The sequence below is a fragment of the Alosa sapidissima genome, chromosome 16, assembly GCF_018492685.1.
Source record: "Alosa sapidissima isolate fAloSap1 chromosome 16, fAloSap1.pri, whole genome shotgun sequence".
NCBI lineage: Eukaryota > Metazoa > Chordata > Actinopteri > Clupeiformes > Clupeidae > Alosa > Alosa sapidissima.
In genome coordinates, this window is record NC_055972.1 from 4,785,201 (window position 1) to 4,810,909 (window position 25,709).

The window sequence follows — 25,709 nt, forward strand, 5'->3', positions numbered from 1 at the left end:
CCAGGAAGGAGTTCCCACTGAAGGTGTGCCTGTCAACACACACACACACACACACACACATACGCACGCACGCACATACACACGCACACACACACACACACACACACACACACACACACACACACACTATGCTGCTGTGTGTGTGTGGCAGGTGTGTCTGTGAATTGCGCAATCCCATAAGCACACACACACACACACACACAGAGACATGCACATAGAGTCTGACTCATGCTCATGTCGTTGTAACTGGGTGTCTGTGTGTGTGTGTGTGTTTCAGGTGCGTCTGTCGTCAGGGCAGGACGTGCGCCTGACGGCCAGCATGGCGGACGCCATCGGTCAGCTGAAGAAGCAGCTGCAGGCGCAGGAGGAAATTGACGTGGCGCACCAGCGATGGTTCTTCTCTGGAAAGCTGCTGACCGACAAGACGCGGCTGCAGGACACCAAGATCCAGAAGGACTTCGTCATCCAGGTCATCGTCAACACAGCTGCCCCCATCATCCCCAAGTAGAGAGAGGGAGAGAGAGAGGGAGGAGGAGGAAGAGAGGGAGAGAGAGAGAGAGAGGGAGAGATAGAGGGAGGAGGAGGAAGAGAGGGAAGAGAGGGAGAGATAGAGAGAGAGAGGGAGAGGGAGGAAGGAGGAGGAAGAGAGGGAAAGGGAGAGATAGAGAGAGAGAGATAGAGAGGGATAAAAAGAGAGGGAGAGGGAGAGAGAGAGAGAAAAAGAGCAAGAGAGAGATGGAGAGAGACAGAGGGAGAGATAGAGGAAGGAGGAGGAAGAGCAGACAGAAGAGGAGAGGGAGAGAGAGAGATGGAGAGAGCAAGAGAGAAGAGGAGAGATGGAGACAGAGTAGCAAACGACTCTCTCACACTCCTCAAGTGAAACACGCTCGGACTCTACATACACTCCTGAGTACACACACACACACACACACATACCCTGACTCTGACCTGGACCAGTGTGTGTGCCCCTGAGGAGATGGTGTGTGTGGGGAGGCAGCGGGAGCTCACAGGGCCCCCTAGAGGAACGGAAGAGCAGTGCACCATAACGGCAGGGGTGGAAACTCACCAGCCGGACAGCACACACACACACACACACAAAATAGCCTCGCAGGCTGGGAGAGTTCTGTTTCAAATTAATCCTTATTTTTGTGATTATTTTTCTATGTGGAAACCCTTTAAGCTCTGCTGTAGCCCTCTACTGACTACTTAGTCTCAGTGAGTGTGTGTGTGTGTGTGTGTGTGAGAGAGAGACGCTATGCAATGGCTGCACACTGCACTGAGGGACTGTGATGAGTGTGTGTGTGTGTGTGTGTGTGTGTGTGTGTGTGTGTGTGTGTGAGACGCTATGCAATGGCTGCACACTGCACTAAGGGACTGTGATGTGTGTGTGTGTGTGTGCGTGTGTGTGAATCTGTCACAGTGTGTGTGTATCTGATGCTATGCAACAGCTGCACACTGCACTGAGGGACTGTGATGTGTGTGTGTGTGTGTGTGTGTAAATCTGTCACAGTGTGTGTGTATATCTGATGCTATGCAACGGCTGCACACTGCACTGAGGGACTGTTGTTCTGTGCTTTAGTGCTTAGTCATACTTCTCCTCCAGTACAGGGGTTTGGGTGTGTGTGTGTGTGTGTGTCCCTACCTTCTCATCATGACCTGCTGTCCTCTGTGTCTGTAGTGGGAATGCCTCACAGTAATACAGAGGTGTGTGTGTGTGTGTGTGCGTGTGTGCGTGTGCGCGTGTGTGTGTGCGTGTGTGCGTGTGTGTGTGTGTGTGTGTGTGTGCGCGCGTCAGAGAGGTCTTTGACGTGTGTTTATGGTGAAGCAGAGGCGGACTGAAGCACCTTTAAGACACTTGTATACTTGGCAAGTGGTTTTCCGAGAAGCATGTGGGAATTAACTCCGAACAGTACTGTTGATGTCGGAATGGAAATATTGATACAGTACTGTTGATGTCCAGTAATGTTTACTGTCCACGTGTGCGTTCGAGTCTCTCTGGTTACGGCGGAGTCGCTCAGAGGCCAGACGCCATGGAAACACACTTCTGTGGCACGTTAAATCCAGTGTTGTACATAAAGTTGTAAATATGTTCAAATGTACATTTCAGAAAATAAAGTGGAATCTAAAGAAATCAATCCTGTCTGTTGCCATGAGTTGCCGTCGGTAACTTCCCAGTGTTGGTGTCACTCATCAATGTTTTCATCCTGAATCTTTTTATCTGTGGGGTTTCCTGCTGTGGCCTGCAGGGGGCAATGTGACCAAGGGGGCATCAGAACCATGTCTATGTACAGCTCTGGGGGGACTTGAATTTCCCCTTGGGGATCAATAAAGTATCTATCTATCTATCTATCTATCAATCATCAGAACCATGTCTATCTATAGTTCTGGGGGGAATTAGATTTGCAGAGGGGCCCACACACCAGTGTTGGATCGATGTCAGTTCCAAAGGGAGCAAATTTATATAGCACATTTAATACTCAGGGGCAATTCAATGTGCTTAGCAGGGTGAACAAAGGCAAAGAATAGTAAATAAAGACAACAGCTTTAAAAATTGTTAATGAATAGTGACAACATTTTTGGACAAACCAACTACATCCGTCTCTTGTCAAATACAGCTCCATTTACACAGATGATGTAGTAGGCCATGCCACGAGGGACTTGTGACTGCAAGAGCGGCGACCAACTCCTCCAGTACCGGAACAGTCCCTGAGTAATGCTCCGTCATGTTTTTACTCTCCTCGTGACTTCAAAAAGGGCCTTCTGACAGAGCCGTCTCTGCCTTTGTAATCCCGACCGTCCCAGGCACGCGCGCATGGAAACGTGCGCTCCGTACAATTAGAGAGAGGTGCTCTCTATCAGAGGAGCGCCCCCTGGCGGTGATAATGAGGTGGTGCACAAACACAAACACAGCGCAGGCGAGTGACGTCAGTCCACTGCGACTGCTCTATGAGCCCAGGCTGAGGTAGCTAACCAGCTCTCCAGCTCAGCTCAAACTGAACCAACAAAATGGTAAAGTCTGGGAAGCTTCGCTCCGGGACGGCACAGAAATTAAAACGATGGAAAAAAGGGCACAGCAGCGACTCAAATCCCGAGACGAGTCGCTACCGACAGGCGGCCAGAAGTCGTTTCTTCAGTCGGCCCTCCGGTAAGTGCAGCGGTGTTAAATCACCCGGCCTACATGCGGACCACACGTGGGTACCAAGACCCAGCGATCGCGTACAGCCACGCAGGCAGCATAACAACAGTAAAGCGCTGAGTAACTTAGTCAGTGGAAAGTTTACGCAGAATATTTCGTATAAACAGGACAGAGCGGTGACGTTAGTGATCTATAGCAGTTAACATTAACTTTTGTCATCATGGTAATAGGCAAACGTGAAGTTAGTTGGATGGTCGAGGCTAACATTAATATGAACGATGGCTAGCTAGCGTTAAGACGTTTTCTGCTGTCCTGCCGTAAGATATCTGCGGGTAGGACAGCCCCAGTTCATGCTGTATTGATCTAGAATTATATATAACCGCATATGTTATATAACCGTAACAGCAACTACCTTTGACTGTTTTGTTGACATCTCCAGTAGTTACATGCGCACACAGTCACGCAACATCACCACACACGAATTACACTTTAATCACAAACACTTATGCAGATGAAGAGCAATTAGTAGATATTGCACCTTGGAATATATTGTAGAAATAAAATGTACGTTGCTCTTTGCCTTTAGGGCCCTTGTAAACAAGAATCGCAGGTTTGCAGACCAACTCAGTATATGCACAGTCTATTTCCGAAGTGTACAAGAAAAGTCTAACAATGGCAGATGCCAGTAACCAAAATAAACTTTGCATCATGGTAAACACAGGCCCCAAACACAGGCAGTCATGGTCCACTGGTTGCTGATCTTATCAGGCTTAAGGCAACAGGTCTTTCGGGTCAGAGGTCACAATACTGTAAGCCGAAATGAGCATTCTCTCTGAGGCATGTGAGGAGCTTCAGAACTCAAGTGGAAATAACAGGAGGAGTGTTGGAAATATGACATTTCTGCTAGTTTCATCCAGCTGATTTAATACAGATGAACAGAAATGATTGAGTGTGTGTGTGGACTACAGCAGGTGTGTGTGTGTGTGTGTGTGTGCTGTCTGTCAGTGGATGCTTTTAAGCTGCATAATGACCTATGTGTGTGTGTTATAGAGAAGTGTAGTCTGACAGTGGACACTCTGAAGCTGCATAATGAGCTGAAGCTGCGTAATGAGCTGTGTGTGTGTGTGTGTGTGTGTGTGTGTGTGTGTGTGTGTGTGTGTGTTTTGTAGTGAAGAGCGATCTGACAGTTAATGTGCGGAAGCTGCATAATGCCGTGTGTGTGTTGAGGTAAAGATCTGACAGTGAATGTGCTGAAGCTACATAATGCCCTGTGTGTGTGTGTGTGTGTGTGTGTGTGTGTTTTAGAGAAGAGTGGGCTGACGGTGGACGCTCTGAAGCTGCATGATGACCTGCAGGGCGGCGCTGTGGAGCTGGGGGAGGGTGGCGAGGACATGGACGAGGCGGAGCAGGCTCTGTCCCAGCGCTCTGGCGCCACCTTCCTGAGCGGAGTGTCCGACTGCTCCAACCTCTCCTTCCGCAAGGTCCAGCGATACTGGGAGTCCAACTCGGCCGCACACAAGGAGGTCAGGACCACACACACACACACACACACAGCACCACACCTCCCATACTCTACACACACACCTACATACAACAAACACACACACACACACACATAGTACCACAAAGCATCACACACACACACACACACACACACACAGCTGCACACTTGTCTTACCACAGACACTCACACACACACACACACACCTGCACCTGCACCTGCATACTCCACCTACACACAACACACACAGATACCCATTACAGCATCACACCTACACAGTTTGGCCTAGTCCTACTACCCTCACACACACATGCTGTAGTCCACACACACATACACACCCCATTCTAGCAATGTGCACCATCTTCCACTACTATCCTGTGCTATGATTGGTCCTCTGTGTGACATCACTGCTGTGCTGTTTAGTCCACCAAGAGAACGCTGCGGGCTGAAGGATTCTAAGCTCTTGTGTGTGTGTGTGTGTGTGTGTGTGTCTGTGTGTGTGTCTGTGTGTGTGTGTGTGTGTGTGTGTGTGTGTGTCTGTGTCTGTGTCTGTGTCTGTGTGTGTGTGTGTGTCTCTCTCTCTCTGTGTGTGTGTGTGTGTGTGTGTGTAGATCTGTGCAGTGTTGGCGGCGGTGACGGACGTGATTCGTACTCAGGGTGGGAAGGAGACAGAAACGGAGTACTTTGCTGCACTGGTGAGTCCCTCCTCCTCTTCCTCCTCTTCCTCGTCCTCCTCTTCCTCCTCCTCTTCCTCCTCCTCTTCCTCTTCCTCCTCCTCCTATTCCTCCTCTTCCTCCTCCTCTCCTCCTTCTCTTTCTCCTCCTCCTTCTTCCTCCTCTTTCTCCTCCTCTTTCTTCTCCTCTTCCTCCTCCTCCTCTTCTTCCTCCTCTTCCTCTTCTTCCTCTTCTTCCTCCTCATCCTCTTCCTCCTCCTCTTTCTTCTTCCTCCTCCTCTTTCTCCTCCTTCTTCCTCCTCCTCTTTCTCCTCCTCTTCCTCCTCTTCCTCCTCTTTCTCTTCCTCTTCCTCCTCCTCTTTCTCTTCCTCCTCCTCTTTCTTCTCCTCTTCCTCCTGCTTGACCACACATTTTTTGTTCTCTCTCTCTCTCTCCATCTCTCTCTCTCTCTCTCTCTTTCTTTCTCAGATGACTACTCTTGAGGCTGTAGATTCCAGTGAGTCTCTAGCTGCAGTGGCCTACCTGCTCAACCTGGTGCTCAAGAGGTTAGACACACACACACACACACACATGCAGACACACATGCACACACTCACACTCACACATGCTGGGGCTGCCTATTCCTGGGGGAGATGAGTTCATGTGAAGCTGGTCCAGCTGTTTGTCCTCACTAATTGGTTGCTGGCACTATTTACAGAAGCTCTGTGAGCTCTGAACATGCTACTTGTGTGTGTGTGTGTGTGTGTGTGTGTGTGTGTGTGTGTGTGTGTACGTGTGTGTGTGTGTGTGTGTGTGTGTGTGTGTGTGTGTGTGGCTGACAGGGTTCCCGTCCCAGTTCTAAAGAACCGGTTCTCTGATACAACCAAAGCCTTCATGGACGTGATGTCATCGCAGGCCAACAGTGACAGCAGCTCGGCACTGCGCTGGGTTAGTATGACACACACACATACACACTTAATCACTACATATGTAAACACACACACACACACTTAATCACTACATATGCAAACACACACACACATCACACACACACACACACACACACACACACAAGCATTTCATCATTTCATATGTAAACATATACACACACACACATTTGCTAAGAGACACAGACACATACACACACGTATATCTGAGCAGAAATCAGTCTTACAAGTATGTGTGTGTTATCTGTGTGTTCTCTCTCAGAGTTTTTCTTCTCAGCAGATATGAGTGTTAACTGTGTGTTATATGCTTGTGAGTGTATGTTTAGGTTACTAATGTTTGTGTGTGTTATTTAGGGTTTAGTAATGTAATGATGTTTTTATATATTTGTTTTTTGCTGTGTGTGTGTGTGTGTGTAGATCCTGTCATGTCTGGCACTGATGCTGAAGAAGCAGGATGTGAGTGTGTGGAGTTACCCTTCCACCTTACAGGCCTACCACGGGCTACTCAGCTTCACTGTACACTCCAAACCCAAGGTCAGAACACACACACACACACACACACACACACACACCTCCACCCTACAGGCCTACCACGGGCTACTCAGCTTCACTGTACACTCCAAACCCAAGGTCAGAACACACACACACACACACACACACACACACACACACACACACACACACACACACACACACACACACACACCTCCACCCTACAGGCCTACCACAAGCTACTCAGCTTCACCGTACACTCCAAACCCAAGGTCAGAATGCTCACTCACACACACACACACACACACACACACACACACACACACACACACACACACACACACATCCACCCTACAGGCCTACCACAAGCTACTCAGCTTCACACTCCAAACCCAAGGTCAGAACACATACACATACACACACACACACACACACACACACACACACACACACACACACACACACACACACACACACACACACATACATATATATATATATATATATATATATATATATATATATATAATTTTTTTTTTTTTTTTCTTAATTCTTTTTTGTGTGTGTGTGTGTGTCACAGGTGCGTAAAGCAGCACAGCAAGGTGTATGTTCCATCCTGAGAGGGAGTGACTTCCTGTTCTCAGACAGCCGCCCCGCCCACCACCCTGCTGCCGTGACAACCGCCAAATTCTGCTGTAAAGAGATCGAACAGGCAGGAGGTAAACAATCCCAAATAACATCAATCAATCAATCAATCACTCAATCAATCAATTATTCAATTAATCAATCAATCAATCAATCAATTATTCAATTAATCAGTCAGTCAACTTATCACATCAGCTCTCTGTGTGAGTATGAGTGTGTGTGTGTGTGTGTGTGTGTGTGTGTGTGTGTGTGTGTGTGTGTGTGTGTGTGTGTGTGTGTGTGTGTGTGTGTGTGAGTGTGTGTGTGTGTGTGTGTGTGTCTCTAGCCCAACAGAAGTCTCAGACTCAAATGGCCATTGGCTGTGTGTTTTTCCATCAGGCAGTAAAGAGGACACCACCACGCTGCATGTGCTGGGCCTTCTGAAGGAGCTGCTGCCCTGCTTCCCCATCGGCTCCACCAAGAGCTGCTGTGAGACGCTGCTCCGCGTCATGACCCTCAGCCACGCGGTGAGCACACACACACACGCACACACACACACACCTACACCTGATCTCAAATGCCTATCTATGAATATCACTGTTGCCGGTTTCTATTCTCTTTCTGCAGTGTCATGTTGTGTGTTATGTCTATGCTGATGTGTGTGTGTGTGTGTGTGTGTGTGTGTGTGTGTGTGTGCTCTCCCCCGCCCCACAGCTGGTCACTGCAGGAGCCATGCAGGCTTTCCACAAACTCCTCAGCTCCCAACCCAGCAGCTCCCCCCTGTCTGCAGAACTCAACGCACAGATCATCAATGTAAGAGACACACACACACACACACACACACACACACACACACACACACACACTGGCAGTATAATAGGGCAATGTCTTCCATCTTGAAAAGATGTGTCTTTGTTTATGACGTGGGTGTGTGTGTCTGTAGGCACTCTATGACTACCTGCCCAGTGAGAATGACCTGCAGCCTTTGCTTGCCTGGCTTGCAGTGATGGAGAAGGCACACACACATCTGGCCAGGTAAGCCATTTTTCTGTGTGTGTATCAGTGTGTATTATGTGTGTCCTGACTGTGTGTATCAGTGTGTATTATGTGTGTCCTGACTACAGGCTTTTTTTTTAACGGTCTGAAACAGATGGTTTAAATAGATGTACAATGTGGCCAGTTCAAAATCGTTATCTTGACGGCGTAATAAGTTCGTCAGATGCCAGGCGCGTTGTTTCTTAATCAGTCATGGGTGGACGTGACATCCGTTGAAGCAATGAGAGTGACCTCTGTCATTGCCCTTAACAGCAAGCAGCGCAACATCAACCGCTTTGGTATTTCAACAGTCAGCGCATCTGAAAGAATCTGCTGGCACCCCAGACCATAGATATATATACGTAGACGCCGCACTGGACTCCAGAACGTAGCCTATGGCACTGGCGCCGCCATGTTGCTGAGGGCCACAATCAACCGATAGATCAGTGGAGGCCAATGGAGAAACCGGTGTCTGAGTGGAAATGATCAGAGAACAGACCCTGTGGGCTTTAAGTATAAGTATGTATACTCTTTTGATCCCGTGAGGGAAATTTGGTCTCTGCTTTTATCCCAATCCGTGAATTAGTGAAACACACACAGCACACAGTGAACATACAGTGAGGTGAAGCACACACTAATCCCGGCGCAGTGAGCTGCCTGCTACAGCGGCGCTCGGGGAGCAGTGAGGGGTTAGGTGCCTTGCTCAAGGGCACTTCAGCCGTGCCTACTGTTCGGGGTTCGAACCGGCAACCCTCCGGTCAAAAGTCCGAAGCGCTAACCAGTAGGCCATGGATGCCCCACCTTTGCCTTTGTAGAAATCGTAGCGCCTTATAGACATACGGGGATGGCCTTGCACGTTTATGTTTTTTGTTGTTGTTTTTGTTGTTGTTGTATTTGGCAGTCTTATAAAGGCTTGTAGAGAACAAGTTTGGAGTTGGCCAACAGTGGTGACTAGTGGAGCGGCTAATTTTGCGTCGGTTAACCATGGTTTTGTTGTGAAGACAAATGAATAATTCTGAAATGTAATGTTACTCATGTAGTCATCCAACATCCGCAGCCTATTATCTGTCTCTTATTAATGTTGTCATTTGAATGTCGGTTGTCAGAAAGCTTGCCGTAGTGAAATGGTAACGTTCGAAGTGGCGAAATTTAATGGCGTCATGACTTTATAGCCCAAAACTCCTTCAGCTCATCATAAGTCTCCATTCATTTACAGCGAGTGTTGCCCCTACCAATGTGGCGGCCGCGTTGACATATTCCTTCTAATAGAACTCAACGGACAATGCACCATCTATGTGTGTATATATCTATGCCCCAGACTGTGTATGCAACACTAGGATCCCACTGAGTTTGCTCCACTACAGCGTGTGTGTGACTAGCAGAGTATAGCCTACATGCATCTGCACTCGTGTGTCTGTGTATTCTGTGTATCCTGACTCTGTGTGTGTGTGTGTGTGTGTGTGTGTGTGTGTGTGTGTGTGTATTCTGTGTGTCCTGACTCTGTGTGGTGTGTGTGTGTGTGTATTCTGTGTGTCCTGACTCTGTGTGTGTGTGTTCTGTGTGTCCTGACTCTGTGTGTGTGTGGTGTGTGTGTGTGTGTGTATTCTGTGTGTCCTGACTCTGGTGTGTGTGTATTCTGTGTGTGTGTGTGTGTGTGTGTGTGTGTGTGTGTGTATTCTGTGTGTCCTGACTCTGTGTGTGTGTGTGTGTGGTGTGTGTGTGTGTGTATTCTGTGTGTCCTGACTCTGTGTGTGTGTGTGTCTCAGTCTGCAGAGCTCTCTGTGTCTGGCCCATCTCCCACGATTCTTCTCCATCGCTATGAGCTGTCTGCTGTCGCCACACACTAAGGTCGTCTCCACGGCAACACAGGCCATGAAGGTGAGCCAGAGGCCTTGACTCTGCGTGTGTGTGATCTCATTCTGTTTGTGTTTGTGTGATCTAATTGTGTGTGTGTGTGTGTGTGTGTCAGACTCTCCTAGAGGAGTGTGTGTCGCCCCACATGTCTGAAGTTGGACCAGTTCTGCCTGGTGCTGCATCAGGGAACCCATCACACATCGTCAAGATGTTCCGGTAAGTGTGTGTGTGTGTCCAGCTGAGGTTGTGTGTGTGTGTGTCCAGCTGAGGTTGTGTGTGTGTGTGTGTGTGTGTGTGTGTGTGTGTGTGTGATCCTAGATGTTCCGGTAAGTGTGTGTGTGTGTGTCCAGCTGAGGTTGTGTGTGTATCTTAAATGTGCTCATTTGACCACCTGCTCACTGCACATCACACAGCTGTAGGATTGTTCACTTGCTTTACTTACACCCAACCCAGGAGACAAAGATGACTTATTTAGTGTGTGTGTGTGTGTGTGTGTGCAGGTGTGTGGAGGAGGGGCTGTCTTACAGGTTCCATGCATCCTGGCCGTTTGTACTCCAGGTTCTCGGTTGCTTCTACAGGGGAGCTGGAAAACAAGCTCACGCCATCATGGCCAAGGTGTGTGTGTGTGTGTGTGCGATCCTATTAATAAGCCCTTGGTTTATGGTCCACATATTTGCTTTTCTGGTGTTTTTATAGTGAACAAATTTTCTTTAGTGTGTCTGTGTGTTCAAATCATTCACATGTACTCATTTAGCAGACACTTTTATCCAAGTGTGTGTTTTTTTGTGTGTGTGTGTTTTTGTGCGTGTGCCCGTTTGTGTGTGTGTGTTTTTTTGTGTGTGATTGTGTGTTTTTGTGTGTGCACGTTTGTGTGTGTGGGTGTGTTTTTATTTATTTTTTTTTATTTTGGGTGTGTGTGTTTTTGTGTGTGTGTGTGTGTGTGTTCCTGCAGAGTCTGCAGTCTCTGTGTGATCTGCGCTCCACTCCGCGGTTCCCGTTCGGTGGGGAGTTGGACTTGGCTGTAGGGGGCGCTGTGGAGAGCATGGGACCAGAACTGCTGCTGAAGGCTATACCCCTGCTCATCACCGGACACCAGTGAGTGTGTGTGTGTGCTCTTGTATGACCTGAGATTGCTGATTTGGGTGAGTGAGTGTATTTTTTGTGTGTTTATGTAATGGGTGTGTTTGTGTGTAGGGACGACCTGGAGTTCCCTCGTAGCTGGCTGGTTCCGGTGATTCGGGATCACCTGAAGAACACCCAGCTGGCCTTCTTCTCCTCCTACTTCCTGCCCCTGGCCAACACACTCAAACGCAAAGGTGTGTGTGTGTGTGAGATGCATGTTATTTGAAGAACATATCATTCAATTTTAAGCAAAACATTCCCACTATACTCAGTGTCTAAGTTATTAATAACTTACTATTAATGTGTGTGTGTGTGTGTGTTTCAGCTGAGGAGCTGGATCAGGCTGGACAGAAGCTGGAGTCTAAAGTCTATCAGACTCTAGAGCAGCAGGTAAAGTGTAAATGTATATCTGCATGTACTCTTAATGCCTGCAGACATTGATATTTACATGTAGATTTTTGTTTACATTGATGTTTACATTTTTGGCTTCTGTCTGTGTGTGTGTGTGTGTGTGTGTGTCCTCAGATCTGGACCATGCTGCCCGGGTTTTGCCAGCGGCCGACTGACGTGGTGGGCGGGTTCGCTGGTCTCGCCCGCACCCTTGGCTCCGCCCTCAACGAGCGCCCAGACCTCCGACTGCCCATCTGCCAGGCGCTACGCACACTCATACGGAGCGCAGAGACCGGTACACACACACACACACACACACACACACACACACACGAGCGCCCAGACCTCCGACTGCCCATCTGCCAGGCGCTACGCACACTCATACAGAGCGCAGAGACCGGTACACACACACACACACACACACACACACACACACACACACACGAGCGCCCAGACCTCCGACTGCCCATCTGCCAGGCGCTACGCACACTCATACGGAGCGCAGAGACTGGTACACACACACACACACACACACACACACACACACACACACACACACAGACACACAAACACAAACCATCAGTCCTCGCTAGCACATTTGTTTGCAGGTGATAATTGAGTTCACACACATTTTTAACCATAGAGTGGACAAATGTGGACGCACTGAAGAGCAGGTTTGAAGTTCTGTGTGCGCCGCCATAAATCACTCCAGAATCTACCGATGTCCAGATGAGATGCAAAAGAATCCGTCCTCCTCACATGTCATGACCAGGGAAAGGTGACGTCTGAGTCCCAACACATTTTTTAGACCAGACGCTAAGGCTGATGACTTCACTTCCTGTTTACAGCTGAGGAGAAGGCGGAGCTCGGCCGCTTCTCCAAGAACTTCCTGCCCATCCTGTTCAACGTTTTTACCCAGAAGCCCCCAGAGTCGGACAGCGCTCCGTACAGACCAGCCGTGCTGGACACCATCAGAGTCTACCTGACCGTCACAGAGCCCGAGGTGCTAACACACACACACACACACACACACACACACCATCAGAGTCTACCTGACCATCACAGAGCCCAAGATACTAACACATATACACACACACACACACGTACATGTACACACACACAGACACATACACACACACACACACAGACACATACACACACAGAGAGACACATACACACACGTACACGTACACACACACAGAGACACACACGTATACACACATTCGCACACATACACACACACACGCATACACACACGCGTACACATACACACACGTACACACACACACGTATACACACACACACAGTAATATTTTTTCACCACTGTCCCATTTGACTGACATTAACATTGCTGGATGATGCTTCAGGTCATGTTTTGTTTTTTTTGACCCACTCCACCTCTAAAACTGTGTGTGTGTGTGTGTTTGCGTGCGTGCGTGTGTGTGCAGCTGGTGTGTTCATTCCTGCAGAAGGCCACAGAGAAGCTGAGTGGTGCTGATAGTTCTGAGTTCACACGGTAAGAACACACACACACACACATAATAACTCTCTCACACACACACACACACACACACACACACACACACACGTTAAACTCTTTCACTCTGATGCTCCCCTTAGTCTGGCTGTGATGGACCTGGTGGTTGCCATGGCACCCTGTGTCGATGAGGCTACTATGACCCAAACGTACGAACTCATCAAACCCTACCTGGAGGTGAGACACAACCACACCTATTCGAACCTTACCTGGAGGTGACACACACACCCCTATTCAAACCTTACCTGGTGGTGAGACACACACACACACACCTATTTAAACCTTACCTGGAGATGACACACACACACCTATTTAAACCTTACCTGGAGATGACACACACACACCTATTGAAACCTTACCTGTAATTGACACACACACACACAAACATACACACATCATTAGTAAAACTCTAGCTCAAAGTAAGATTGTCATATGTACGATTTGTTCTAATCTATTGAAACTTTGGTGCGTGTGTGGTGTGCGTGTGTGGTGTGCGTGTGTGGTGTGCGTGTGCGTGTGTGTGTGTGTGTGTGTGTGTGTGTGTGTGTATAGAGTAAGGAGGCGGGTGTTCAGAAGAAGGCCTACCGTGTACTGGAGGAGATGTGTGGGGGGGAGGGGGAGGCCAGTCGCAGCTTTGTCATCAACAACCTGCAGCAACTACAGGGGGCGCTACTGAGCAGCCTCAAGACCGCAGCCTCCCCAGCCAAGAGGGTAAAACACACACACACACACACACACACACAATCAAGCATGCCAATGCTGAAATGTTCAATAAGTTAAACAAGTTTCTGTTCTCTGTTATCTGTTTAGGTTTAGAGTCCATGGTTTCATTTAGTGTATTCATTTTTCTAATCTTCTCTTCTTTTATAATCTTCTCTCTCTCTCTCTCTCTCTCTCTCTCTCTCTCTCTCTCTCTCTCTCTCTCTCTCTCTCTCTCTCTCTCTCTCTCTCTCTCTAGCCGAGGTTAAAGTGTTTGATTCACATTATGAAGCAGCTGAAAGAAGAACACAAAGATTTCATCATCACATTACTGCCAGAGGTAACACACACACACACACTTTCTCTCTATTTCTCTCATTTTTTACTCAGTTCTCCATTTGTCCATCCCAAACGTACTTTTGAACTTCTGTGTCTGTGTTTCTGTGTGTGTGTGTGTGTGTGTGTGTGTGTGTGTGTGTGTGTGTGTGTGTGTGTGTGTGTGTGTGTGCAGGTAATTATCTGTACTAAAGAGGTGTCTTTAGGCGCTCGTAAAAACGCTTTCAGCCTCCTGGTCGAGATGGGCAACGCCTTCACCCGTTTCTGTGGCAACCAGAAAGGTACACGTGCAAACAAACACACCAATCAATTCTTATTAAACATTTAGTGTGTATTAGTATTTATTTGTGGATGTGTCACGCTGTGTGTGTGCATGTGTGCGTACGGCAATATGTTGGCAATACACACACATTTGTGGAGAACAAGGCACCTTAACCCTTCATGTGCACTTTTGGGAAACTCCTTTTAAGATGCATATCCTACTCAATCCAAATAAAGAATTGTGTGTGTGTGTGGCAATATTGGGTTGTGGATTTGATCTTGCGATGATGCATATGCTACTTGTCAAGCATTAAAGTGTGTGTGTGTGTGTGTGTGTTTCAGACGCACTGGAGGAGTTCCTGAGCGTGGTGTATGTGGGTCTAACTGGAACGGTCACCATGATGACCTGCACAGTACTCGCCCTCAGCAGACTGGTCTTCCACTACAGAGGTGTGTGTCTGTCTGTCTGTCTGTCTGTCTGTCTGTCTGTCTGTCTGGTGTGTGTGTGTGATGACCTTGTATATGTGGTTGTAGACTCCAAATATGTTGGAAGATGGTTGAAACGTGTGTGTGTGTGTGTGTGTAGATTCCATCGAGTCGTCTACGTTGGAGCAGCTCCTCCATAACGTGTGTTTGCTGCTGACGTGCCGCACGCGTCAAATCCTGAAGGTCGCACTTGGCTTCCTCAAGGTCATCCTGTACGTTCTGGACGTCAAGACCCTCGCTGGCCATCTCACTGTCATGGTTGGTCTCTTGCTCACACACACACACACACACACACACACACGCTCACACACACACACTTCTCCACACACACACACTTCTCCACACACACACGCACACACGCTCCAATGTACACTGCCATATGGTATCTCTCAAATACACACCCTCAAATCCTGTACTCATATTGATAGTAAATTATACTCGTATTTACAATGAAGTGTTTATAGTTGGACTAAGCAGTGCTCTCTCTCTCTCTCTCTCTCTCTCTCTCTCTCTCTCTCTCTCTCTCTCTCTCTCTCTCTCTCTCTCTCTCTCTCTCTCTATGTGTGTGTTTGCGCTCTCAGATGGAGGCCATTGGGAACATCAAGGATGACATGCGTCGCCATTTCAGAGCCAGCCTGAAGAGCATCTTTACTAAACTCATCCGCAAGTTTGGGTACGACACACACACACACGGCAATCTGATGGAATGAGATTATAAAGGATATTTTACCTGCAGAGCATTGTAAGGTTCATACTCTGTGTGTGTGTGTGTGTGTGTGTGTGTAGGTTTGAGCTGGTGAAGGACATGTTGCCTGCGGAACATCATAAAGTCTTGGCGAACATCCGGAAGGTGGAGGCGCGGTCTAAGAGGAAGAGGGAGGCCCTGAAGGCAGAGGAGGAGGGGTCAGACAGTGAGGCCGACGCCCCCAAAGCCAGAGGAGACAGGTGGGAGGAGCTACATAATTATGTAACTGGAGTGAAGGGGTCTAATCTGTGTGTTTGTGTATCAGTAACTCAAATTGTGTGTGTGTGTGTGGCAATGCTGTGCAGTATTGAGGATATTCTGGCAGACAGCGACTCTGACATGTCTGAGGAGGAGGGGCCTAAGAAAAAGGCTGTAAAGAAGACTGTGAAGAAGAAGGGCGGGGCTTGGCTGAAGGAGGGGCTTAGCGATGAGCCACTTAACTTCCTGGATCCTGGAGCTTCACAGAGAGTTCTGGGTAAGAGACACCCCTGTGTGTGTGTGTGTGTGTGTGTGTGTGTACGCATTTGTACATTTACATGAATGTGTTTAATTGGTGTATTTGTTTAAAAATGTTAATGTGTGTGTGTGTGTGTGTGTATCAAGCCACAAACCCTGAGGTGAAGACCCGTAAGGCGCAGCACGGCTTCAAGGTGACATCAGACGGACGCCTCCTCATTGAGGATGAGGAGGACAAACAGAAAAAGAGCAAAGGTGTGTGTGTGTGTGTGTGTGTGTGTGTGTGTGTGTGTGTGTGGAAATGCCCACTGTTTTGATAAGTGTGTGTCTTGTTTATGATTTTTTTAATCTGTTCTGTTTTAATTTCATCTGCTGATATTGTGCGTGCGTGTGAGGTGAGTGCGTGTGTGTGCTGTATAGAGTGAGGTAGCCACTCGGAAGCTTGTTGTTTTTAGCATTATCATTTTAACACTTACTGGTTCATAAGAACAAATCTTAATGGACAAATGATTGGAGTTTTTTGCAAATACGGTTCAAATTAGGTCTAAGTGAAACAGCGGCCGTCAAACCATTTGGTTTGGAGAGTTAACATGTATTTACTATGTTGCTACCAAAATGCTACAGCAACAATGAAGTGGACTACAGTGTGTCGCTTGCCTGATGCAGCAAATAGGGCGGTGGAGAGATATCCATGGTTACAAATAACTCTTAACTCACTCCCCTCGACCTCGTGTAACTTTACATTACAGTCATAGTGCCCAAACAGCTGGTTTATATTATCCAGCCAAACTCCTCTGTAATCGCCATGTTAAACTTTATTTAGCTGCGTGATTGCTGTGAGAAGCTCCTCACTCCTCGCTCGGTAATGCTAACTATGGTTAGCTTCTGCTCGCCTTGGGACACACTAAGCTAGGAGACAGCTCGGGGCACATTTTGTAGTAATAATGTTTTCCGCTGGTAGCAGATGCGGAGCAACAGGCATATTTTTGCGATATAGCAGATCTGAAGTCCACACAGAGACAACATACACGCTGATTTTATTGAAAGGAAACGAACGCAGGGACTCAAACAGTTAATTGACTATCAACAACGAACGAACAGTAAATTAACTATTGGGGGCGTTAATTTTTATGATTCCCGAAACCCCATTCATAATCTCATAGGGATTTTGTTTCTTATGAACCGGAACATGCAAAAATGCTACTTGAACGCATACGAAATGACTGCAGTAACTACCACTGTATTAAAACCTCTCTGATCTCGCTCAGCTGCTGAGGCAGGAGACCTGGAGGACATTCTTGAGGAGGCGGGAATTAAGAGTGTGAGTACCTCAGCGTTACTTCCTGCTTCCTGTCTTTTTCCTCAGCTTTACTTCCTGCTTCCTGTCTGAGCTCTCCGGATTACTTACTGCTTCCTGTTTCCTCTCTTCCATTTTGGTCTTATACTGTGTGTTTCTGTATGGTCAAAATACAGTACATTAAGGGTCAAGGGTCAAAAAACAGTACATTAAGGGTTATTATTAATGCCAAGCATATGTATTAGATCCGAGACTGAACTGAGCAAAAGAACAACTAGTGTTAATTTTCTGTGTGTGTGGTGTGTGGTGTGTGTGTGTGTGTGTGTGTGTGTGTGTGTGTGTGTGTGTGTGTGTGTGTGTGTGTGTGTGTGTGTGTGTGTGTGTGTGTGTGTGTAAATCAGAAGAAAAGCCAAAAAAGGAAAGCAAACGACGACCTTGATGATGATGACATGGAGGTGGAGTCCCAGTCCAGATATAAAGGTGTGTGTGTGTGTGTGTGTGTGTGTGTGTGTGTGTGTGTGTGTGGTGACCTGTATCATAAATGAATATGATCATATACATGGTGTGTGTGTGTGTGTGTGTGTGTGTGGGGTATCCTGTATCATAAATGAATATGATCATATACATGGTGTGTGTGTGTGTGTGTGTGTGTGTGGGGTATCCTGTATCATAAATGAATATGATCATATACATGGTGTGTGTGTGTGTGTGTGTGTGTGTGTGGGGTATCCTGTATCATAAATGAATATGATCATATACATGGTGTGTGTGTGTGTGTGTGTGTGGTGACCTGTATCATAAATGAATATGATCATATACATGGTGTGTGTGTGTGTGTGTGTGTGTGGTGACCTGTATCATAAATGAATATGATCATATAGGTGGTGAATCGTTTGATTGGAATATTCATACAGCCTTGTATAAAGGAGCTCCTGACATGCACATGATCATGTGATCCGCTGCTCTCTGATCATGTGACCTTTCTCTCTCTATAGCGGGAGGTGACATGCACATGATCATGTGATCCGCTGCTCTCTGATCATGTGACCTTTCTCTCTCTATAGCGGGAGGTGACATACACACGATCATGTGATCCGCTGCTCTCTGATCATGTGACCTTTCTCTCTCTATAGCGGGAGGTGTAGGCATCCACCGGCCACTAGGGGGCAGACAGGAGTCAGGAGCAGATTACAGAGCAAAGGCAAGTGTCTCTGTGTGTGTGTGTGTGTGTCCTTTATATGTATTGTGTGTGTGTGTGTGAGAGAAGTATGTCACTCTATATATTGTGTGTGTGCCTGTGTGTATAGTATGTCTACCTTATAAAGTGTGTCTGAGAGAGAAATGTGTATGTGTGTGTATGTAATGTGTGTGTATGTGTAATGTGTGTTGTATGTAGTATGTGTAATGTGTGTATGTAGTATGTGTATGTAGTATGTGTAATGTGTTTGTGTGTGTATGTAGTATGTGTAATGTGTTTGTGTGTGTGTAATGTGTTTGTGTGTGGGTAGTATGTGTTTGTGTGTTTGTATGTGTGTGTGTGTGTGTGTGTGTAGTATGTGTGATGTGTTTGTGTGTATGTAGTATGTGTAATGTGTTTGTGTGTGTGCAGTATGTGTAATGTGTGTGTTGTGTGTAGTATGTGTAATGTGTTTGTGTGTGTGTAGTATGTGTTTGTGTGTGTGTAGAATGTGTAATGTGTTTGTGTGTGTGTAGTATGTGTGTGTTGTGTGTAGTATGTGTAATGTGTTTGTGTGTGTGTAGAATGTGTAATGTGTTTGTGTGTGTGTGTGTAGTATGTGTAATGTGTGTGTGTGTGTGTGTGTGTGTGTGTGTGTGTGTGTGTGTGTGTGTGTGTGTGTAGAATGTGTAATGTGTTTGTGTGTGTGTGTAGTATGTGTAATGTGTTTGTGTGTGTGTAGTATGTGTAATGTGTGTGTGTGTGTGTGTGTGTAGTATGTGTAATGTGTTTGTGTGTGTGTAGTATGTGTAATGTGTGTGTGTGTGTGTGTGTAGTATGTGTAATATGTGTGTGTGTAGAATGTGTAATGTGTTTGTGTGTGTGTGTAGTATGTGTAATGTGTGTGTGTGTGTGTGTGTGTGTAGTATGTGTAATATGTGTGTGTGTGTGCTTTCAGAAGGGGAAAGGAGACGTTAAGAAGAAGGGCAAAGTGGACCCCTACGCCTACATCCCACTAAAGAAGGCACAGCTTAACCGCAGGTACACACACACACACACACACACACACACGCCTACATCCCACTAAAGAAGGCACAGCTTAACCGCAGGTACACACACACACACACACACGCCTACATCCCACTAAAGAAGGCACAGCTTAACCGCAGGTACACACACACACACACGCCTACATCCCACTAAAGAAGGCACAGCTTAACCGCAGGTACACACACACACACACACACACGCCTACATCCCACTAAAGAAGGCACAGCTTAACCGCAGGTACACACACACACACACACACACACACACCTACATTCCACTAAAGAAAGCACAGCTTAACCGCAGGTACACACACACACACACACACACACACACACACACACACACACACACACACACACACACACACCTATATCCCACTAAAGAAGGCACAGCTTAACCGCAGGTACACACACACCTACATTCCACTGAAGAAGGCACAGCTTAACCGCAGGTATAGGTACACACACACACACACACTCTTACGGCTACGTCCCACTGTGTGTTTGTAATTCTAATTTACTAGTGCTGTGCCTGTTCAAACATGCCATTCCTGTAGAAAACCCACAGCCCAATTACATGCCTGCAGGTATTAGGATGATGGGGGGAAAAACATCATTTCAGCTAAGCATTCAATAATGAATACTGAATATTATATTAGCCTATACTTAATGTGCAGTAAGCAGAATTTAGGCATGGCTGCATGTGACATTTTTACAGATCAAAATGACACAGTGTAAGCCTAACAGCTGTTTTGAGTTAAGGCTATATGTTTATTGTTAAGCTTTTTGAATAACTTACTGATGGAGAAGAAAAAACATTTTGTGGAATGATGCATCATCGTATAAAATTTACCACGATGTGACTTAACAATCTCTAGCCCAGGGGTCTCAAACTCTGGCCCGCGGGCCAAATCCGGCCCGTGCCCGGCCCAATTCCAGCCCGCGGCCTAATGTCAAAATAATAATGTAATTCGGCCCTTGAGGGTATTTTTAATTGCGACAAACAACTGTCGTGGCAGATATTCAGACTCGGGCCAAACATCGTAACAAAAATACACCATTTTAAATGTTGAAGCCAAAAAGAAGGTGCAAAAGTCCGGCAGAGTTCCGTGCAAAAATTCCTTTAATGACTACAGCGCAAAGCCTGAGTGGATCGCACGATCGCACTCCCGAACAAAGGTAGAACTCTCACACAGGGCAGCAAAAAGAGAGATCGGGATACAGAGTGCACATTCTGGTAGGATGGCTTCGTTATGTTATTAGTAATAGTTAAACTTGATATTTAAAATGTTATAAAAGTATGTTAGCTAGGAATAACTTCAGTGTATTACTTGATTATGATTGAGGTTATATGAATATATGCTTTACAGTTTCAAACTCGTTCTCTCATCATGATGTCTACAAACCATAGTGATAATTTTATACAACACAACAACACTGATTAAAATAGACGATAGATCCAAGTACGGTGACAAATCCCATTTGCACAAATTGAAGCAGAAATAGACCTACACCAAATGTTGAAAAAACTTTCACGTGCGTCTGTGAATGGAGAGGAGTATTTGCGTGTATACGACAGTGTCCACTAAGCATAGGCCCTACCATGCTTATTTTGACCCTCTGCCCAACATAGCTGGAGGTTGCAGTGGTAATGGTGATGATAGTGTCCGTGATGGACGTGGTACAGACAGCAGGGGTAGTAAAGAAGAAGTCACTGAAGAACAAAGTCACCCACGATAGGAACCGATTTGACCAGGCTACTTTATTGTAGGCCTATAATAACAGTTTGTGGTTATAGGCTAGTAATAGTTTACTATTGTTGGTTTACATCTTAGGCCTACTGTGTTCCTGTTAATTTGATACAGTATATGGGTAATATGACAACCTGTAAACCTGCTCAAATATGTTCAGCATCCAGTATTTACTGAAAGGTGCATAATTTGAGGTGCTTGCCATCCAGTGGCAAATTAGATACATTTACCCCATTCATAAACTTTTTTTTATACTCAAAGATTCGCAGTAGGACTTTCAAGCCTTACAAAGCCTTACAAAGACCACTTTCAAGCCTTTTGAAATTTTGATGTCAAAATCCAATGGTGTTGTTTTCTTAACCATGGTGCCTAAAGTTTGCCATGCAGGTTTAAATAATATATTAAACCTGAGAAGATTTTTTTTTTTTATTTGGAGTGAAACACACACATACCTGTTTTTATGCTTTTTGTTTTTTATCATTTGTATTAATATCTTATCATTATTTTATTTATAAGCTAAGGTTGTTAGCACAGGTGTCTAAAAAGAGATAAAAAGATTTGCACTTTCTCTTTGCAGTTTTGTGTAGTATTTAAAAAAAAAACATTGCATTTTCAGAAATAGCCGTTATTTTTTGTATTATTCTTTAAGACTGACGTGGCCCTCCAATCAGATGACGTTGGCCAAAGTGGCCCCCAGCTCATTTGAGTTTGAGACCCCTGCTCTAGCCTAAATAGGACATCACTCTGTCTGCCACTCATTGTCTGTAGCTGATCGGAATGACATAACCCTAAAGCTTTGATGTAAAGCTATATGTTTAGCCTATTATATAACTTAATGATATAGAAGACAAACCATTTTGTAGAAAGTTGCATCATCATATGAGATTTGCATCGATGTGACTCAACAGCCTTTGGTAGCACATTAGTGACATGTCGCTCTGACGGCCACTCGTCAAGCTGTGTGGCATTCTGTAACGTCGTTAAATTTGGGACCATTAGCCTATCGCTCGTTTCAATTTGGGGCTTTGCAGTTGGAAAGTCCAAAGTAGCCTGGGCTATTTGAAGTGTCAGTTTATTGCACATCATTTTTACGTCATTTTGAATAGCCCATGTTTGTTTGCGTGTTGCAAAATCCGCGGAATCACTTTATCGAAGCAAACTGCATACAGGGAATCTTAATTGTTGTCGTCAGACGTCTTTATTGTTAATAATCATCCAAACATCTTGCATCTTGACCCGTGCTGTGGCCTGATTCATTGCTGCCAAAAACTCCACTTACCTCTCTGGACCCAACGTGTGCTTCTTTTACCGATATATTTAACCATATATTTTACCGGTATATTTAACGATATATTTTACCGGTATATTTAACGATATCTTTTACCGATATATTTAACCATATATTTTACCGGTATATTTAACGATATCTTTTACCGATATATTTAACCATATATTTTACCGGTATATTTAACGATATCTTTTACCGGTATATTTAACCATATATTTTACCGGTATATTTAACGATATCTTTTACCGATATATTTAACCATATATTTTACCGGTATATTTAACGATATCTTTTACCGATATATTTAACGATATCTTTTACCGATATATTTAACCATATATTTTACCGATATCTTTTGCATTACTTAACCAAACTTGGCACTGCACTTACTCGTGCCCGTAGCAAGACACCTTACATGTTTCAAATCACACACACACACACACACACACACACACAGACACACACACAGACACACACAGACAGACATTACTGCCGTTTATAGATAGATGTGTGTGTTTGTATGTATTGATATCAGCTATTTGTTTTTTGACCTATTCTCTAATGTGTGTGTGTGTGTGTGTGTGTGTGTGTGTGTGTGTGTGTGTGTTGTACACTGCAGGAAGAAGGCCAAGCTGCAGGGCCAGTTTAAGGGGATGGTGCGCGGAGCCCACAAGGGGGCGCTAGCAGCCAAGAGGATGAAGAAGAACCAGAAACGTGCATGAGGAGATCTTTTAAACAAACACACACACACACACACACACACACACACACACACACACACACACACACACACACGCACGTCACTGTCTCACAGACTCTTGTGAAAGAAGAGACAAAACTGAAGACTGTAAACACACACACACACACACGCACACACTCACACACATGCTGCATTGACTGTGTGTGGTAAGCCCACACCTACTTTTTGACTGTATTTTCTGTCAGGCAGTGACGATGACAGCTGTTTTCTAGCTAGTGGTGTCCTGCCTCCTCCTGGCCCCTCTGCCCTGGTGCCTGTGTGTGCTGTCCCCTCTCTGACCACAAGGGGGAGTTCTAACAGGCAGCAAAGCTCTGCAAGAGCACTGTATGTGAAATGCTCTTCATGAAGGGTGTGTGTGTGTGTGTGTGTGTGTGTGTGTGTGTGTTTATTTACTGGTGAGAAATGTATTTGTGTACTGAGATATAGGTATGATATGTTCATCACCTGGAGGGGAAGTCTGAGGCTTGACCTGCCTCTGACCCAGAGGATGTGTCTATGTTGTGTTTGCAGAGCTGGGCCACTAGATGGCGCTATGAAGACAGGAGAAATGAGTGCAGTGGAATTGTAATGGAGCTACAGAATAAAACCTGTTAAACCACAAATCTGATTCACTGTGGCAGTTTTCATCCATGAACATAGAGATGTGTGTGTGTCTTAAGTCCCTCACCTACCCCTATCACACACATGCAGTTTTGGCTACATACAAACTCACATTTAAACTTTGTGCCACACACAGGCACACTCATTTACAAATTCCATTTCTTTTCACTGGCATATCTTGTGTGTCTGTGTGTGTGTGTGCGCATGCCGTTTAACATTCTTAACTTTGGTGCTATGGGAACAGAGCTGGTTTGAAACACTCAGACACGCACTCGCACAGACACGCACTCACACTCAGACACACACTCGCACACAGACACACACACTCGCACACAGACACACACTCGCACTCACATACACACTCACACTCAGACACACACACACACACACACTCAGACACACACTCACACTCCGATGTCCCAGGAGAGGTTGAATAAGGGCTCCATTGACTAGAGACATTCCACAATGTCTTACTGTTTATTGTTCACTGTGCAGAGGTTTCCCTAAGTGTGTGTGTGTGTGTTTCATGTGTCCCACAATCTGTCTGAGGGGTGTCTGACATGACGGCACATAAAGTCTCTACTCATAAGACCTCCAGTATTTGGAGGATTTATAGGTCTTTTCCACCGACAGAAAACCAGCTCCATTATTATGTATTATCTCATTTCTGCCCTTTTCATGGGGCAACTGTGCGTATTATTCTCCTGGTTATGCATCTCATTAACTTTTGTCTGGCATGCAACACCCATTGTTGATGACACATCCTTGGTTCGGTTCTAAACTGGTGGAAATGTGGGCTGGTTCACTAGATAGCGCCAAGGTTCAAAGAATTCTGAACGGAACCCGTTCAAGAACCGGTTTTCTGTCGGTCAAAACGCCTTTAGTGGAACTCCAGTATGTAGCTGACTTGGTGGTGGTAAGAGTGCTGTTTGGGCCAGCAGGGGGCGCCATGATCCATTTCCGTCGAGCCACATGGAGTATGAAACACGTACAGATCCCCATCTTTGCCCACTGCACTGGAGTGTGTTTGTGTGTGTGTGTGTGTGTGTGTGAATAGACAAGATTCTACAATTGAAGAGTTTAAATGAAGACACCAGCATTTGTTAGTTTTATTAGCAAAAGCAATAAAAACACCATCAGGAAATTTCATTCAATACCAAAGCATACAAAAGGACAGTAACGGAACCTCAATACCAAAGCATACAAAAGGACAGTAACGGAACCTCACACACAGTAACGGAACCTCAATACCAAAGCATACAAAAGGATAGTAATGGAACCTCACACACAGTAACGGAACCTCACACACTCAAAGCATACAAAAGGACAGTAACGGAACCTCACACACAGTAACGGAACCTCACACACTCCAACAGGCCTTCAGTGTGGCACAGTGATGGAACACACACACTCCAGCTGAAGGCCTGATGTCATTAAAACAGCAGGTAGTAGATGCAGGCTTGAGAAAACACACACACACACACACACACACACACACAGTCAACACTCCCATG

The 25,709-nt window shown here is 45.9% G+C and overlaps 3 protein-coding genes and 1 long non-coding RNA gene across 11 annotated transcripts in view; 3 read left to right on the forward strand and 1 right to left on the reverse strand.

Moving 5' to 3' along the window:
* ubtd1a (ubiquitin domain containing 1a) overlaps positions 1-530 on the forward strand; it is a 12,331-nt gene extending 11,801 nt beyond the window's left edge. For all 3 annotated transcript variants that reach the window (XM_042065347.1, XM_042065349.1, XM_042065348.1), the window contains 2 exons: positions 1-23; positions 278-530. The exon at positions 1-23 is cut by the window's left edge and continues 135 nt beyond it. In XM_042065347.1, coding sequence (XP_041921281.1) covers positions 1-23; positions 278-508 — 254 coding nt within the window. In that variant the 3' untranslated portion in view covers positions 509-530. The remainder of the gene's footprint in view (positions 24-277) is intronic.
* A 216-nt stretch (positions 531-746) lies between these two features.
* LOC121685076 lies at positions 747-2,135 on the forward strand. Of its 2 annotated transcripts, none has more exons than XR_006023254.1 (2): positions 747-1,726; positions 1,831-2,135. It is a non-coding gene; the product is annotated as an uncharacterized LOC121685076 (long non-coding RNA). The 2 variants fall into 2 exon arrangements; XR_006023255.1 differs by having other exon boundaries at positions 747-1,720.
* A 785-nt stretch (positions 2,136-2,920) lies between these two features.
* rrp12 (ribosomal RNA processing 12 homolog) lies at positions 2,921-24,197 on the forward strand. 4 transcript variants are annotated; one of them, XM_042065316.1, is made up of 35 exons: positions 2,921-3,145; positions 4,442-4,659; positions 5,249-5,332; positions 5,779-5,855; positions 6,132-6,237; positions 6,654-6,770; positions 7,309-7,447; positions 7,752-7,879; positions 8,067-8,165; positions 8,296-8,387; positions 10,154-10,265; positions 10,357-10,457; positions 10,742-10,856; positions 11,194-11,336; positions 11,436-11,557; positions 11,689-11,753; positions 11,889-12,048; positions 12,602-12,756; positions 13,202-13,269; positions 13,374-13,467; positions 13,843-14,001; positions 14,249-14,329; positions 14,501-14,606; positions 14,929-15,036; positions 15,173-15,330; positions 15,654-15,745; positions 15,859-16,017; positions 16,123-16,292; positions 16,421-16,528; positions 17,542-17,594; positions 17,972-18,050; positions 18,704-18,771; positions 19,706-19,788; positions 23,455-23,574; positions 23,605-24,197. In XM_042065316.1, the coding sequence occupies exons 1-34, from the start codon at positions 3,007-3,009 to the stop codon at positions 23,555-23,557; spliced, it is 3,861 nt and encodes a 1,286-aa protein (XP_041921250.1). In that variant the 5' UTR covers positions 2,921-3,006; the 3' UTR covers positions 23,558-23,574; positions 23,605-24,197. The 4 variants fall into 4 exon arrangements, with proteins under 4 accessions (XP_041921250.1, XP_041921249.1, XP_041921252.1 ...); XM_042065315.1 differs by having other exon boundaries at positions 23,455-24,197; XM_042065318.1 differs by having other exon boundaries at positions 17,975-18,050; positions 23,455-24,197.
* The window catches only part of antxr1d (ANTXR cell adhesion molecule 1d), a 43,984-nt gene continuing 31,898 nt past the window's right edge, over positions 13,624-25,709 (reverse strand). Inside the window, exon 19 of one of the 2 annotated variants that reach the window (XR_006023251.1) lies at positions 13,624-13,634. The gene's annotated coding sequence lies outside the window, so the exon portion shown is untranslated. Of the gene's footprint in view, positions 13,635-20,151; positions 20,165-25,709 lie in introns of those variants that run through there. The other variant, XR_006023252.1, reaches the window with a different exon arrangement.

Bases quoted from the DNA above. Each gene is read 5' to 3' on its own strand.
- rrp12 (XM_042065315.1), top strand. From the start codon at position 3,007: ATGGTAAAGTCTGGGAAGCTTCGCTCCGGGACGGCACAGAAATTAAAA. The intron at 6,238-6,653 runs GTTAGTATGACA...GTGTGTGTGTAG, and splicing joins GCAGCTCGGCACTGCGCTGG to ATCCTGTCATGTCTGGCACT. The intron at 10,857-11,193 runs GTGTGTGTGTGT...GTGTTCCTGCAG, and splicing joins CTCACGCCATCATGGCCAAG to AGTCTGCAGTCTCTGTGTGA.